The 17,799-nt window shown below is 43.4% G+C and overlaps 1 protein-coding gene across 1 annotated transcript; it reads left to right on the top strand.

Annotated features, from left to right (window-relative positions):
* Nucleotides 1-4,799: 4,799 nt before the first annotated feature.
* Nucleotides 4,800-17,446, top strand: LOC122652718 (transmembrane protein 209). Its single transcript, XM_043846542.1, has 7 exons — nt 4,800-5,058; nt 5,250-5,305; nt 5,404-6,320; nt 6,517-6,715; nt 6,829-7,014; nt 7,166-7,542; nt 17,229-17,446. Exons 1-7 carry the CDS (start codon nt 4,874-4,876, stop codon nt 17,367-17,369), a joined length of 2,061 nt encoding a protein of 686 aa, XP_043702477.1. The 5' UTR covers nt 4,800-4,873; the 3' UTR covers nt 17,370-17,446.
* Nucleotides 17,447-17,799: the final 353 nt, after the last annotated feature.

The raw sequence follows: 17,799 nt of genomic DNA on the forward strand, positions 1-17,799 counted from the left end.
ACTAAGCTAAGGCATTAAGCTCGGCCAGGAAGGATGCTCGGCCACACATCCGTTTATATGATAGCCTGTCCAATAGGACCAAAGGGAACGGCGAATTAACCAACTAAGGCAAGGATCACATTGACCTCGGGCATGGCATGGCCGAGCCGCCGACCACATGAGGGATGGGCAAAAAAGAGACAAGTTCCTAAGCTCGGCTAGCAAAATGACTCGGCAGTTTGGCCACAAATAGAACAGAGTACACAAAGAAAAGAAGGTGGAGAGCGCCGAGCTAAAACACTTAGACAGATTCTGGCAAAAATAAAATTTTTCATTCATTATAAGTCGACAGATCGGCATGATTACAAAAGGGCAGTCCGGCCCCCACAAAAAAAAATAAAAATTTACATCTCGGTCTCCTCGGGGTTGGACTTGGAGACGACCTCGAAAGTGTCCGCGGCGGTAGGCTCGGCAGAAGGGTCTTGTGGTCCAGCTTCTGGAGGGACGACGTCGGCCAGAGTAGGTTCCTCAAGGAGCAGAGCCTGGGTGACTTCGGCCCCCTCCTCATCTCCCAACTCCCCGGCAAAGGTAGTCGCATCATCATCAAAATGGGAGAAGTTGAGATCCGGGTACGCTGCCTTGATCTCGACCAAAAGTTCAGCTCGGCCTGCCTCGAAACCCTCGGCGTATGGACTCCTCCTGATCTCATGGCAGACATCAGCGTACTCCTCCGATTGAAGATAGTCGCTGACCGCCTCGCTCCGAGCCGCAGCCAGGTCTTCCTTGACCTTCTCCTTCACCTCGACAAGCTGAGCCTGTAGAGCCCGGACCTTTTCTCTTTACCTGACCACCTCGGCCTGAGAACTCTCCACCTCGGCCTCGGCAGCAGTGAGCTTCTCTTGGGTCTCTCGACGCCTCTGAATGGCATCCTGGGCATCCTGGTAGGCCTTCTTGCACTGGACGCCCAAGGAATGGTTCTCGGTCAGGAGCCGCTCAAAATGGAGCATGGTCTCCACTGCCTTGGTGAAGCCCTACAAAAAGGAACGAGAACAAAAATCAAGACAGACTACACAGATCATATCTAATCACAAGAGCCGACCAGGAAACTTACCATGTTGAAATCCTGGAACAGAGTGGAGAGGAGCTCCGGGTCAGACAGTGCCTCGAGCTTCTCCTTGTCGGTTGGAAGCCGACCTGCATCCAGCCATTCTTTGGCGTGCGCGGCCGACATCAACGTCAAGTCCCCGGGGAAGAGGTGCCAGGTTGGCCTCACAGGAACGTTGCTGGCTGAGGCCCTCCCCAAGACGTATCGGGAGATGTTGGCGGGCGAAGCCACGGGCGGAAGACCACCACTCGTCAGATTAACCGAGAGCTTCTGACGCTTGCTGTCTCTCGGCGGGCTCCTCTCGCCTTTTCGGCCTTTCCCCTTTCTCGGAGACCCCGCTGGGCCCGTATTCTTCTCGGCCTCAAGGCCGACCACAGCATCCGAAGGGCCCTGCATCACGGCCTTGCCCTTGGGGGCCTTGGAAGATTTACCCCGAGACTTCTTGTCCAAGTTTTTCTTCCTCCGATCTGCAAGGGTCTCGGCCCTTAGCCGAGCTGTATCCATAGGAGGAATGTGGCCAACCACTGCAAGAGAAACCGACAACATAAAAAATAAGTAGAAACAGAAAAGAAGACTAAGTAAGGGGGTCAGCTCGGACCACATAGACGGTCTCGGCTCGGGCTCGTACCAGGGGTCATATGCCACCTCTGAAGAAACCCCTCGTCCTGAAGCTGGAGGACATCGAAGGGCGGACGCTGGAGGATCAGGTCCAACGAGGTCATCTCGTTCTCGGTCAGGGGTAATACCCTATTGACATAGTTCAAGTTCATCTCCTTCCACTCGGTTCAAAGAGGGCTGTTGGGAATGGAAGCAAAGAAAAAATGAGGCTTCCAATACTTATTGAAGGTCGGCGTGCCGACCAAAAATTTGTGGCCGCCCAGTGCCGCACTCTTCCCTGATCGGCGACAGAAATAGTACCACCCCTTCTCGGGGGACTTCTTTAAGAAGAAGAGCCGAGAGAAAAGCGCCACGCTCGCACCTCGGCCCATCTCGCAAAATAAGGCATGGAAGCCGTACACGGCCAGCCAAGAATTCGATACCAGCTGACCAGGAGACAGGTGGAAGTGGTCCAAGATCTGGTCCACTAGGCCGAGAACGGGGAGCCTGAACGCATACTTGAAGGGCGTCTCGTACAAAGCCACCTCGCCTGGCCTGATGAAGCAGGCCATCTCCCCGGGGCTAGGAACTCGGAGCTGAATGTCCTCGGGGATGGCATAGGTCGCCCTCAGATAGTCGAGGTCGGCCTCCGTGATCGTGCTCGAAATGGTGCCGACACTGCCTTCCTCGGGCTCAGGGGCGTCAGCAGATGAGCTGACCGAGCCAACCCCGACCTCGGACGAATCTCCCTCACTTGATTCCTCATCGGATGAGGACGACCCTGAGTTCTCAGCTCGGTCTACGGTAATGGATTGGGCCGCGTGGTCAAACTCCAGGAGTAACGGAGGCTCGGCCACCTCGGCCTGACGAAGCTCCACTACATCGGGCTCATCTGAGGTCGAGCCCAACAGGTCTATGGTGGGAGAACGAGCGAGGAGCTCTCAGCTCGGACTCGCGCCCTCTGCCGCCCTGGTGAACAGCTCGCCCATGGGACTACTACCAACTGACGTAGTGGGCGGAGAAGACTTACTGGTTGAAGAAGAGCTGGGCGCGAACGAAGCAAAGGCCGAGCTGATCGCGAATAAGTAAACACCGAGCGCTGCCGAGCTGAAGAAATCCAAGCTTGCCGAGAAGTCAATAACTTAGAGCAGTGAGGAATGAATAGTTAGGAGTCGCCTATTTATAATCCTTGGGTCTTACTAATCTAACGGCCGACCAGAGCTCAGTATAATTCAACGGCCCAGATCAAAGGACGTTTTGAATTCCCGAGCCTGCCATAATGACTTAGCTGACGTGGCACGGACACCTAACCGTCAGACCGTGCAACGTCAAATCCATGCCAAAAAATAAGCCTGGCTCGACCGCGTAAAATCTTCCAGACAAGCCTACCTGGGAACCTCACTCATCAGTGCCGAGCCGACTCCTGATGAGTGGGGGGGGCCTGTAATGAGGCATAAAACACCCTACCTATCAGAGGTTGCCACGTGGCTGATCCGACCTCAGTCCGAGAACCGAGTTTAGCCGAGCAGGAGAATGGGCCGACCCCATCTTCGATAAGTCATCTGACAGAGCCAGGCGCGAGCGAGCTGGCCAGTGGTTGAGGCTGAGCTCATACAGGTCAGCCAGACTCCTAGCCGAGCTTGAGGCCAAGAACCACCTCTCGGGCAGACCTCCTCTGCCGACCCCTTGGGCCAACCTCCTCGGCCGACCCCTTGGGCCGACCTTCGAGGCCGAGCCCTCCTCCACTAAGGCTGCCATAGCACCCCGCCGGGGATCTTTGGGCCACGTCAGCACATCCCGAGAATCACGGGAAAAGGATCGAGCCACGATCCCAGCACAACACGGAATCGCACTCTACATGGACTCTTACCTTAATAAGAGTCCGACCCCGAAAATGACTCTCCACTCCGCTCTACGCGGGAGAACCTTCCGAAAGAAGGACTCCTACCATACTAGGACTCTTCCAACCGTCTCATCTCCTCCTCACTCTATAAATACCCAGGTATGGAGCACTATTCCTCATCTCACTTTTACTAGCAGTTACGCTGTTGCATTGGAGACCTGACTTGATCATCGGAGAGTCCTAGGCCAGAGCCACACCGGCCCTCTTGTGCTCATTGCTTGGTTTTTTGCAGGCTCATCCGCGGGCGAACCAAGCACTGGAGGTTTTCACACGCAACACGACCATCGAACAAAAAGGATCCATCTTAAACCTAAAGTTCAAATCCTGGCCTATAAGGTTAATGTCTAAAAGAAGTTTTAGTAATGGCCATGGCCAAGAAGTAGTGGATAGGGATGGAAGAAGATCGGCAATCCACTGATTCGAGCACCATACTTCTTTCACCTTCAACCCTAACCGACGAGCATGCTGGAGACCTGTACATATACTAAATAGATCTAGTTCCATATCATAATACGATATATGGGGACCTATAACAATCAAAATAAACTTTCCATCCAACATAACAAGGTAAGACCATCCCGCATAACCTATTCCAGTGATCTGATGTCCTGCATGGATCAAAATAGGAAAGTCGAAAATAGGCAAATGAGAATAGATATTTAATCTAAGAATCTCCTCCTCAACTGGAAAATAAACATCATGAGAAGCAATTGGGGGTGGGGATAAAGTTAATTCTGATAGTCATAAGTTTATATGGTCTATTAGAAACAAAGTTGTTTATGGTTTGGATAAGGTTTATATCTATACATTCTAAATCGAACCTAAACAGGTGGAACCTGATATTAAATCAATAACAACCTATAAGAGAAAAGGGAGAATGTTATCTGTGCCGCAGGGCAGGCTGCACCTAGGCACATGGGCCCGCCACTCAAGGGGTAGGGTGGTCATTGCACCCACCCTCATGTGCCTGGGCGTAGCCTGCGCTGTGGCACACACAGAACAACGTCCCAAGAGAAAATTAAAATAAACCAAATCCAAACCAAGCCGAAAACCAAAATCGATCGAAACCTAGCGCTTTTCTTTCTTGGTTGGCTTCTCACCCGATCGTAATCGGTCCATACTCGAGAGCTGAATGGGGGTTTTCATTTCAAGAATCGGAATTGGAATCGAGAGGCTGAAACCAGGCGTTGGGTAATGCAGCAGAAGATCTAGCTTTTGTGAAGGCCGGTAAAACCGTTTGCTCCACCTGATCGAGATTCGAAAAAACCCTACAACAGTTGAGTTTCATCATGGAAGGAGGAGGTCGAACGAAGAGCTCCCCGCTTTCGAAGCCTCCAAAGTTCTGTGTGTATCAGAACCCAACTCTTTCGGCTGCTCTCACCGCCAACAGTCTCCGCCCTGCTAAAACAACCTTTCTTTGCATCTTCTTTGTCTCCATTGCATCGGCATTCTCTCTTCTCGGCTTTGTTTCCAGGTACGATTACTGTATTTTGGTTCGTGCTTTGTTGTTTTGGGTGCCCTGTTCAACTGTTTGTGCGGGAGTTAGTGTTTGTGAGGGTTCTAACATTTATTAACGGATTCTATTTTTTGATAGACGAATCTATTTTAGTTTCCTGTTCAGGGGATTATAGAAACTGACGATATTATTTCCTGTATTTGTTGAAGGGAAGATGGCTTCATCAACAATCTGGTTCTCGGACATATTTCCCACACTACAGCATGTACTATGTCACTCGCTCTCTCTCTTCATCGTACTGCTTGTTTCTGTGACCATTACAGCTTTCCGAATGTTCTAATTGTAATATGTTGCTGTTTACAGATTTGCTTACCAAAGCAATGCAGATTGTGGTGGGGCTGGTGTTCCTGGGAACTCTGTCTGCTCTTATCAGAGCCTTTTCCTTGCGGAGAGCGAGGAATATTGCTAACGTCTTGGTTTCTTCTCCTTCTAAGGGAGCAAAAGAGCAGAGAAATCTCACAGAGCGTCAACTAGCCCTTTTGGGAATGAGGCCAAAACCAGGAGCTAACACAAACTCTCCGAAGAAACCTCCAAAGTCTAAACCGCAGCCATCAACTTCTCCTTATCATGCCCTTGTCCCGCTTCATCAGTCGGTCTCAAATTCAAACAGATCATCCCTACCCGGAGCTGAGAAGTCAAATACTGGCAATGGCAGTAAGATGGGTGCGTATTACACCTCATCAAAATCCCCAGTGTCGTCTCCTTCGTCTCTGTATCTAGTCCCTTCAACTCCTTTGCAGGGACCATCTGTTCAGACGTCACCAGCTCTGGATCGACAGGTCTCAAGTCCCTGGTCAAAGCAGAAAACCCCAATTGCAATGGAGATTACCACCGAAGAAATGCTTGAGCAGTTTTTGGCAGATGTAGATGAGAAACTCACAGAATCAGCAGCAAAACTAGCAACTCCTCCTGCCACCATTAATAGTTTCGGCATAGCTAGTCCTAGTAATGTTTCGAATTCGGCTACGAATTCTGGAACTACAAGAAGCACACCATTAAGACCTGTGAGGATGTCCCCAGGTTCTCAGAAGTTCAGTACTCCCTCAAAGAAAGGAGAAGGTGACCTTCCTGTGCCTATGTCAATGGAAGAGTCAATTGATGCTTTTCAGAATTTGGGCATCTACCCTCATATCGAGCAGTGGCGGGACCGCCTCAGACAATGGTTTTCTTCAGTTCTGCTGAATCCACTACTTAACAAGATTGAAACCAGTCATATTCAGGTTTGGTATTCTTTTTGTCAGTTTGGATCTTAAAGTTTCGTGGTTTTTTAATTTTATAGTATCTTACACAATCATGGAGGTGTGAGGACAGCCACTGGACAGGTCCAATCAAAAGGATCCCCAGGGGGAAATTCAATCGAAAAGGATGATCGTTTTAGTACCATGTCTTATATTGCATCTATTCTCATATTTGCAGGTGATGCAAGCAGCTGCTAGACTTGGTATTACAATTACTGTCAATCAAATAGGAACGGATTCACCAAGTACTGGAGCTTCTACCACGGTATCTCCAATTGATGGGTCTAAAGAATGGCAACCAGCATTTACGCTGGATGAAGATGGGATGCTTCATCAGCTACGTGCTGCTCTTGTTCAATCCATCGATGCTTCTATGTGTAGGTTTCACTTGTGCATCTGCCATTCTTTTAATCTTTTGAATTGCTAGATGCTGCTGCTTATGTATCTTTGTACATGTTTCTAATTATAATGGATCTTCTATTTTTTGTAGCAAAGTTGCCTTTAGGAAATCTGCAACAGCCTCTGCCACAGAATTCCTTAATCCCCGTTTTGCAGGAGTGTGTAGATGCCATCACTGAACACCAACGGCTTCATGCTTTGATGAAAGGAGAATGGGTCAAGGGTTTGCTACCACAAACCAGTGTCCGGGCAGATTACATGGTTCAAAGGATCAGAGGTACATTTCATCTTATTCTTGATTTTATTGGACGAGCAGTGGATCAATAAGCTTGTTTATTAGGTTGGATCTCTGATCAGTAGTCCTCGTAACTGAGAGAAACCTTTTGATGACTGGTATAATCATATTATCCCATTCTGAAATTTCACAGAGCTTGCTGAAGGAACCTGCCTGAAGAATTATGAGTATCTTGGAAGTGGAGAAGTATATGACAAAGTGAACAAAAAATGGACTCTTGAGCTTCCAACTGATTCTCACTTGCTGTTGTATCTATTTTGTGCCTTTTTGGAACACCCTAAGTGGATGTTACATGTTGATCCTACACCAGATACGAGTAGTCAGACTAGACCATTGTTCTTGGGGCTCCTACCTCCAAAAGAAAGGTTTCCTGAGAGTGAGAAGTTTTTGGCTGTCATATCCAGTGTCCCCTCTGTTCTTCATCCAGGAGCTTGTATACTGTTTGTTGGAAAGCAAAGTCCTCCAATATTTGCCGTATATTGGGAGAAGAAGCTGCAGTTCTCACTTCAGGTAAGTGTTTTTTCTACTTCAGATGGAGTTTACCGTCCTGTAGAATTAGCTTGTGTGCCAATTGTGCTAAATTCTTTAAGGGCTAGCGCAGCATTGGAATGTTTGTCAGTATTTCAGAATTTCTACATGGAAATGGATATAGTTAACTATGGCCAAGTGTTGCTTTCTTATATTTGAGCATATGGAAAATCGTTGCTGTGTCATATAAAAAAATATTACTATACTTTTGGTGACATTTAAATATCGAATTGAAGCCTAATTTATACACTTGTTCAGTTGTTTGTTGTCTTTTGTTAGTTTTATATTTAATATTGGCAAGAAGTATTGTTAAGCACTGTATCGTTGAAGAGGTCATCGATCGGAGTACCCCTCCTTAGTTTGACGCTTTTAGGCCTCCGATCAGTCAGGGGTTGACATGACACCGGATTTAGTGGGAATTCATTCATTTCCCCACCAATCGACCTCGCTTTGGAACTCGATTTTGAACCTCCTACTTATTTGCTGGATTATCGTTTGTTTCTAGGATCAAGGGCCTTCTAAAGGAGACACTAAAGCTTTAACTGACCCCACCCATCTTCCTCCTCCAGTTCGAGCTCACAGCCCGATCCTTCGCCATAGGATTATTCCTACTTTGTATGAATCGGTTCTGTCGCTTTAAGCCCCTTCCCTCCACCACACACTAAAGCTGCCTACAGAGCAGGGCTCAGCGAATCAAGCAGTGAAGACTTTTTCTCCAGCTTAAAAAAAAAAAAATGAAGCAAATCACCCTCCCTTCCCTTCGTCCATTACTGGTAATCTTTATGAATCAGTGATTGAGTTTGACAGGTAGATATCATTTAGTTGGAGAATTTTTGAGAATCATGGACTTATCAGATTGCATCGTTCTACCATTAAGGGGCTGTGTTTGCTGTTGATTTTGACTATGTTCTCACCCTCATAAAGGAGAACCAAAGAGAAATTAGTGGGCAGCTAGACGTTGGAAGATGCTTCTTGTATATTGGATGGTACTTGTATTATGCCAGGATGAAGGATAGGGAAATGTGCTAAATACAAACATTTTGGTCAGCATTAAGAGAAAAGAGGTTGCATGCAGTTTGGTGTTAACACTTGGTCTTGGTGAAAAATTAGAATGCATTAAATGGAATGTGAGGGAATATTTTGCAAAGTATAGAAAACTATATATTTTTGTACCATTTTTGTTCAGGTCATATTTTCTTCAATATAGTTCATAATATAAATGTAAAACTAAAACTGATTGTTATAATTAGTGGCTTTTGAATCTTTTTCTGATTAGTTGTTATTAACTATCTTACTTAAGATTGCATTCTAAGTTGTTGCTGGTGCCAGAGGAGGTGGTACTGTTTCAGAGTCTTCTGTGTCACATTGTGATTTTAATAAAGGACTTAGGTTTATCTAGTTTCCTCAGTGAGCTGTTACAGGGCAGGTTGTTGATCTGGCTACATGCCAATTGTCTGGACTTCAGTTTCCCCGTTATTGCTTGGGACTTTTGGTGCTGTTAAAGTGGGGCACCTATCGTGAAAGTCAAGAGTGTTGGACTCACGGTGTTGTAGACAGGGATTTGCATGAAAGTTAGTCAAAGAAAAAACTGTTGACAATTTATCTTCAACTTACCATGTGGCTCAATTTTTTGTGGTAAGGAATCATAGTTGTCAAGGCGTCGCCTAGGCGTCCAGGCGCTTTGGTCGAATTGGGCGTTTTGGTCGCCTATGCGGGCGTCTTGGACGCCTTGGTCTCCTATTTGGTGTCGCCTTGATTTTTTACCCTCTCCAACACCTTGGGTTGCCTAACCGCCGTGACCAATGTTTAAAATCTCATTTTGTTTCGGTATTTAAATATCCGAAATTGTCGAAATATTGTATTTTTCTGCAAGGTTTCGGTAGGTCATTTCGGTAGGTCTGAGGCCAAGTTGAGGCCTGAAACTTCATGGAAACCCTATTTTAGGCTACATAAACATATGTAAATGTTTCCCTGGCCCCCCTTGGGGCTCGGTAATATATTTAATTACCAAAAAAAAATAAAATATGTAAATGTTAAAATTGCAAAAAATAGTCACCCAAAGTGGTGTTTTGGGTTTGCACCATTCATTGGCAGTATACGGTAGAATCCTAATGTATAACTGAGTTAATTACACATACATTACACATACATATTGTTTAAGACTTTAAGTACTAGAGGACATAATAACTAATAAGCAATTTAAACAAGTAAATTCACTTGGAAACATAAATTCAATGACTCATAAGTCATAATATTAAGTACAATGAGTTAATAACATCAATATCCCAAATTCCCAATACAAGTCAAGTAGTCATCAAGTGACTCAAATGTCTACTAATAATAATTACTCCACCGTTCAGGATTGACCCCACTCATAGTTCGATTGAGTCGACGTGCATTGTTCTCCGACTGTAGGACATATGAATGCCACATCATAGTCTAGGAGAAGAAATGAGTTTTGTCATCCATTATTAACATGTAAATAGCATCATCAATATGCTGAAGGTAACCTATCCTAGGATATGGGTCACCAAAGTGTGAATAACCACGACTACCTATTGATCCACTGTGATATGACGGCTCTGGGAGCATGTACGGGTACGGCTGGTGGGTTGGGTAGGAGAAGATGTCATCCACAAAAGATGATCCACTACGTCCCTAGATGCGGTGAAGACTTGAAGGCCGGTTCAAAAACCACCAAAGAGAAGTGAAGGAGGAAGAAATGGGTGGAAGAAAATGAAAAAAGCAAGCCTTGTGAGCTCTAATTTCGACCAAGACTCACGAGATTTTGACAATTTATAACTTGGGTTTGTAACATCTTGCTGATATTTCAGCGAGATGCTATAAAATACCGAAATTTCATGAAATGACTGAAATCTTGACCGAGTTATTGTATTTTGTCATTTCGAAGTGGTTTTTCGTTTCGGTCAGACCGAGATACTCGAGATTCTCAAAATCTCGATCGAGTTTTAACGAGTTTTTGTACCATGGCCGTGACAACTATGTAAGGAACTGCAAATGGTAGTGACTAGTGAGTGGGGGTACTCTTGAGAGTATCCATGATATTAATTTGCACCAAGATAAAGTAGTTTAGAAAAGATGTTGGCTTAAACATGGTTAACTACAGCAAAAGATTTGATTTGGTAATTATAGACCATGATAATAGTGCACTTTATCAATTTGATATGCATTATTGTAATAGTAATACTACTACTACGTTACTATGTTACTGCTAATATTACTATGTTATCATTTACCTTCATCCTGCCTTGTTTCCATTATATAGATTATGATACCATCCATATTCAAATTGTTCTGTAGAATCAATGCCGCATTTGGTTGTGAACTTAGTTGAGTAGGATTCTGGGAGAGAGCAACAGGGAAATGATGGGAAGGCTACAGAGTTGTGAAAAAGCTAAAGCAATGATAAGAAAAGAAAAAGAACCAATGAGGTGTTCAGCTTTTTAGGTGATGCCTAAAGTCAAAATTCTGGAGGACATTACAAATCTCAATGGGTTCGAGGAAATGAAGAACACCACAGATAAATGAGAGTGTGTGTGAGATATTAAGAAGAGATTTCTTTGCAGTAGAAATCAATGTATGAATAGACAGATGCCATCAATCATTGGTAAATGTTTGGAGGAAAACTTTAGTTTAGATCTTAGTTGGGGGTGGGGGGAAGGTTAAAATTTAGATGTTAGCCATTTTTTTTTCCGGAGATGGGAGGAATATAAGTTAAACCATTTCAGTAACCTGATTTCTTCCAAACATGCCAAATTGTGTGTGCATTATGATTGAGGCCTATTTGATAAATTTTTAAGAATTTTTCATTGTTCTAAATTTATTAAATTAAATTAAGATTAGAATTGCTTAGTTGAGAATCTCTGGCGACCCCAGCCCTTGCTCGCTGTTCTAGTTGAAAAAACCAGCCCTTCTGCGTACGCTTTGAAGAACATTCTGGGATCAGACGACAGGTCCTGATCTTTGTGTCGCTGCTTATCTCTAGTGTTGGAGAGCAGTCATTTGAATGAGATTCGATCGGTGGTTTCGTCGCCTGACTGTGTTCCATCCTGCTGCGATCGACTCCGGATTGCTTCGTTTTCCTTCGATCTGCTTTGATCTTGTGTCACTCTGCTTCGATTTGCCTTGTGCCCCATCGATCTGCCGGTTGGCTCCGATCTTGTTCTTTACAGCCTCATCCTGGTTTGTTTGGCTTTTCTCCCTCTATGCAGCTCCGATCTGACTTGTGGATCATCTGCGGTGGCTCTTGGCATGGTCTTGGGGTTACCGATTTCCTCTTATCCTTTTTATCTCCTTCTTTCTAGTCTATGCTTCTATTTGGTAGTCTTTGTTTGTTGCTAGCTACATAGTGCTTTCTTCCTTTCTATTTCTTGCGTGTGCGTACCCTCCCTGTTTCTTAGTTTATTTGTTTACAGTTGATGAACTTTTGCGCTGCATCTCGTTATTCGAATCTTTTTCTCGCTGCATCTTTTGCGCTCTGGTTGTGATTATTGGATTCTTTTTTTTTCTTCTTTGATTTGGAGACCTTTACTGCTAGTCTTCTTTGTTTTCACCTGTTAGTGGAATTATTCTGTTTATTTTCTCTTCTCACTTTTGTTAGTGTTAATCTCTCTCTCTTTCCTGGTTTCCCAGGGCTACACCAAGAGGTTGTGAGATATTTCTCGTTTTACTACTTTGGTTTCTACCGTGGTGATTTGTCTTAGATTGATGTTTGGACTTCTTTTCCGGGAGGTTCCCTGGTGATTGTGTTTCCTGTTATCCTTTTTATTTTAAGTGTTGAGGTAGACTGTTTAATGTACTAGGGGTTGCTCTTTTATTCTCTCTCTCTCTTTATATATATATATTGAGTGAATATTCTATTATATTTAATTATATCTTAGCGTATATTTTATATGGGAAAAAGATCTCTACTTGGTAGTGTTCCCTACGCCCTCTCACAGGGCACCGTGAGATGGTGGCTCTGCCCCTGGATGCTTGCTCACCCATTGGCCTAGATGCTTGTGTATAGGCCATGCGACCAAGTGGAGATCTCTTGTCCATTTTATATATTTATATTTTTTGGTGCTTCAGGTAGGCACCCGGCACTGTAGTATTCTCAGCCAATCTCCTTTTGCATGGTACCTGTATTATGAGTGTATATATTTAATTAATTAGGATTTATGTCTTATCGTCCTGATGCTGGGGTGTACCTTGTTAGTGACGCGCCGCGTCACGTCGGCACTCGGATACAGTGACATGTAGGTAAGGGCTCTCACACGGTGGACGAGTGCAGGAAAAAAAGCTAGTCCAAAAGCATAAGATTAGATTAGCTTCCTAGAACATTGAATCTTTAACAGGTAAGAGTTTGGAATTGTTAGATATAATAATTATCTAACAATTCCAGATTCTTACCCGTTAAACAAAGTAGTGGATGGTAAAAGATTTGGAGATAGGATCCTATCAACCAAGCTGGTGCTAGAAAATGAGGTTATCAACATAGTTAGCGCGTACGCGCCCTAGACAGGGTTAATGAGAGTGTTAAAGTACAATTCTGGGAATACATGGATGATTTAGTGCAAGGTTTTGGTCAGGGAGAGAAAATTATTATCGGAGGTGACCTTAATGGACATGTGGGCAGAGATCCTAGAGGCTATGAAGAGGCTCACGGAGGATAAGGAGTTGGGGAGAGGAATGAAGAGGGGACCTCTGTGTTAGACTTTGCAATAGCGTTTGACTTGTGCGTTGCAAACACCTTTTTTAAAAAGAGAGAGGATCATTTAGTTACTTGCAAGAGTGGACACCATGCAAGCCAAATAAATTTCTTCCTAACTAGAAGGTTTGACAAACTACTATGTAAGGATTGTAAGGTTATACCCGGAGAAAGCTTAACTGCTCAACATAGACTAGTGGTCTTGGATATGTACCTTGGTACGAGGAAATGTAAGAAGGCGAAAAAGGTTTGCCCTAAGATAAGATGGGGGCAACTACAAGGAGTTCTCCTAGAATCTTTTATTGATAAAGTGGCTCTTCAAGGAAAATGGGATTTTGAGGGAGATACCAATGAGTGTTGGGCAGTTAAGAAGAGTAATATAGATAAGATAAGTGTAGTGGAGATGAGGATGTTGAGGAGGATGTGTTGCAAGACCAGGAGAGATAAAATAAGAAATGATGTTATTAGAGCTGAATTGGGTGTTGCACCAGTCCAGGACAAACTCCGTGAGAGCTGCTTGAGGTGGTATGGTCATGTACAAAGGAGACCCATGGATGCACTAGTAAGGAGTGACCAGATTCAGTTTGACGGAGCTAAAAGGTAGGGGCAGGCCTAAAATGACTATTGGAGAAGTGGTAATAAAGGATATGCGTCTGGTAGGGATTAATTCTACTATGACCGCATATAGAGTTGTTTGGAGGACAAGGACCCGTGTAGCCGACCCACCCTTGTATAAGGGTGTCAACTGGTCCGGTTCGATTCTCTACCGGTTTCGGCTCTAAGGTGTCAAAACCAAATCCGGACCAATAAGCTCACCGGTTCCAAATCTGAGATCCAGGACCATTAATTAATGGGTGGTTTGGTTCCGGTTCCTAATCGGGTCCAAACATGTCCTTGTTGAGCAGCCAAATGTAAAGCTTTTTCCCTATTGGAACAAGAAATCTCAAGCAAGCTAGAATCTTTCAAAAGCAATTCATTAACTATTGGTGTCTGTCCTCTATGTGCAATAGATATGAGAGGGTAGAATACTAGATTTGAGGGGCCAAGTGTCTTGCTTAGTCTTGGGTCATGTTCTAATAGCAACTGGACAACAACTGTATAATAAAAGTTACTTTAAATGTATGTTAAAATAGCAAGGATCATCTTTTAACATTTTAAATCAGAAAAAATGGTGCAAGACAAGTTCAAGTGTATGCATTTCTTTCGATTCCAACGGTTCCTCAACGGTTCTGGGCACTAGACCAGATCCGGACCAATAACCTATCACTAACACCAGATCCAGACTAATAAGCTATTGGGTGGGTTGGTTTTGGTTCCTAGTGAGACTGTTTCGGTCTGGTTACCGGTTCCGGTCCAAAATTGACACCTCTACCCTTGTAGGAGGATGTCTCTGGGATGATGCTTTGACTTCTTCCTTTACCTTTTTTTTTTTTTTCTCCTTTTTACCAATTTTTTTTATTGCTTTGTTACTTCTCTTTTTTCCTACTATTGTTTTAACCTCTATCAGATCCATGTAGCCGACCCTATTTAGTTGGGATAAGGTTATGGTTGTTGTTGTTGTTAGTCTGGAATTGTTAGATGTCTCGAGGAGAAGAAGGATTAATATAGCCTATGTTCAAGAGATTCAATGAAAAGGTAACAAAGCTAAGGAGTTGGACGACTTTTAACTTTGGTATATGGGAGGATATAAATAATAGAAGTGGAGCGGTCATAGTAGTGGATAAAGATTTAAAGAATGATGTGGTGAATGTCAAAATATTTGAAGGTAGAATTATATCCATCAAGGCATTAAGCTTGTGTTGGAGAAAGTGGTTGTCAATATAATTAGTGGTTACGCACCCCAAGTAGGATTGGATGAAAGTAGTAAGTTACATTTCATAAATGGATTAGTGCATGGTGTTAGTGAAGGAGAAAATATTATTATACGGGGTGATCTGAATGGATGTGTTGGGGGAGATTGCAAAGGCTATGAAGGTGTACATGGAGGTTATGGTTTTGGAGAGAAGAATGAGGAGGGGATCTTAGTGTTAGATTTTGCTGTGGCTTATGATTTGGCCATTGTAAACATTTACTTTGAAAAGAGGGAGGTGCATTTAATTACCTACAAAAGCGGGCAACACAATAGCCAAATAGATTTCTTCCTAACTAGAAGGTCCGATAGGTTGTTATGTAAGGATAGTAAGGTTATACTAGGGGAGAGTCTAACCACCCAACATAGATTAGTGAGCATGGATATGTGCCTCATTTCGTAGGATCATAAGGGGAGCTTATTTGCCTTAGGATAAGGTGGTGGAGCTTAAAGGAGATACCTTGAATTCATTTACTGATAAAGTCGTCAAGGAAGGAAAGTGGAACTTTGAGAGAGATAGTAATACGACGTGGAACAAGATGACGACTTATAGTAAGAAGGTTGCTAAAGATGTCATAGTGGAATCGAAAGGAAAACATCATTCCACTAGAGAGACTTGGTGGTGGGATGATGAGGTTCAAACAGCCATTAAGACTAAGAAAAGTAGTTTTAAGACATGGCAAAAGACTCAAGGATGTAGAGGATCTAAAGAGGTATGAATCTGCCAGAAATGAAGTAAGAAGATTGTGGGGAATGCAAGTGAAGAAATATGAAGTTCTTTATAACAATCTGAACACAAAGAAAGGGAAAAAGTTATTTATAAGATAGCTAAAATGAGAGAAAGGAAGAGTAGAGATTTCGATCATGTTAGATGTATTAAAAGTGAAGATGGTACAGTACTAAAAAGGGTGAGGACATTAAGGAGAGATGAAAAGATTATTTCTATAACCTACTAAATGAAGACAGTTTGAGTAATAGGGGCCTGAAACATTGCATTACTTATCAAGACATCACATGGGGTAGATATGTACGAAAAATTAGGGTGTCTGAAGTTATAGAAGCTTTAAGAAAGATGAAAGAGCTACTTGATGTCCCAATAGAAGTATGGAAGAGCTTAGGAATCTGTGGTTTATTGTGGCTAACTAAATTATTTAACATAATTATGAGCACACAAAAGTGCCAAATGAATGGAGGAGAAACATTGTGGTTCCGATTTACAAAAATAAAGGTGATATTCAGAGCTGCAATCTATAGAGGCATAAAACTTATGAATCATATTATGAAATTATGGGAGAGGGTTATTGAAACCTATCTGACACAAGAGACTACTATTACAGAGAACCAATTTGGTTTTATGCCAGGTAGATCCGCCGCATAAGTTATCTACCTACTTAGGAGGCTCATGGAAAGAATGACAACTCCAAGCTGGTTTGGCACTTGTTTCAGACTTAGTCATCCAGATTGGATACAAACATTTCTAGTTTTTACTTTATTTTTCACATGAACCCACTCATTTGATATTTCTTCTGGGAGATGATTATGTTCATCAATGTTAGTGATTCGCTAGCTGCCACTTGGCATGCTGATAGACTTGGGCGGGCCCTTTTGTAGAGGGCCCTGCATCCATCTCTGCAGTCAAGTTTCAACCAGTAAATGGAAATGAAACAGGGTAAAGTTGGTTCAGATTTCAGAGTTATAATTGAAATATAAAATAAAAAAAATTAGAGAACTGGAAATAATCCTATGCATACCAAGTTTAACTCAGCTTGTATTCAATCTGGATGACAGAGTTGAGGTCGATACTGTGGCTCCTTATTTCTGTTGGATGTTTCAGGCCAAATATTGTGTCAGACCCAGCCGTTCCTGAGTTAACTTGGACAATATCGGTGATCTGAGACGTATCCCTAAATCCATGTTTCAAGCTGAAATATGGTTTGATGAGATGGGTGAGGGATCCTTCGTCAATGGACCTTCACAACATTCCATGGCTGCTTTCATATTAGTTGTCCTTGGCAATGATGATTATATTCGTATAATTTTGCTGTTTCAATCTGGTTCATATGCATGCTTACCATCTCGGTTTTAATGACTTTCTGGTGGGTCTTCTAGGGAAGAACAGCACTTTGGGATGCCATCTTACTTCTCTGCCACAGAATCAAAGTAGCATATGGAGGAGTCATCCGGGGCATGCATCTTGGTTCATCAGCTTTCAGCATTCTCCCCATCCTTGATTTAGAGAATGAAGAGTGAAGGGTCTCACCTATTTAACACATTCTGTTTCCTGGTTCCGCAGGCTGTTTGGTTGGCCATCAAAATGTAGAAAAGAATACTGAGTAAGACAGTAGGAAGATCAATGTATGCCCTCCTCCCCTCCTCTCATATTTGGCTACTTTTTTTGGAAGCTCAACTGGAAGATCCAGGTGAAAAACATGATTCAAGGTTGGGGAGCCCAGATGGAGATAAATTGGGTCCAATTGGTTTTTTGAGTATAGTAGGATTTTAGGAGGATAATATCTTTTACTGTTTTTTATTCTCTTTGTTTTGGAAAGATGGATAGAGTTAGTCGTAGTTGGTTTCAAAGTCTTTTAGAATCTGATTTAGAGTTTGTTTCAGTTTAGAATTCAGGAAGAGATCGCTGCTTGGCCGTGTAGGAACCAGCCCAGGTGGAAAAGCTTTCACC

The sequence above is a fragment of the Telopea speciosissima genome, chromosome 2 (assembly GCF_018873765.1).
Source record: "Telopea speciosissima isolate NSW1024214 ecotype Mountain lineage chromosome 2, Tspe_v1, whole genome shotgun sequence".
Lineage (NCBI taxonomy): Eukaryota > Viridiplantae > Streptophyta > Magnoliopsida > Proteales > Proteaceae > Telopea > Telopea speciosissima.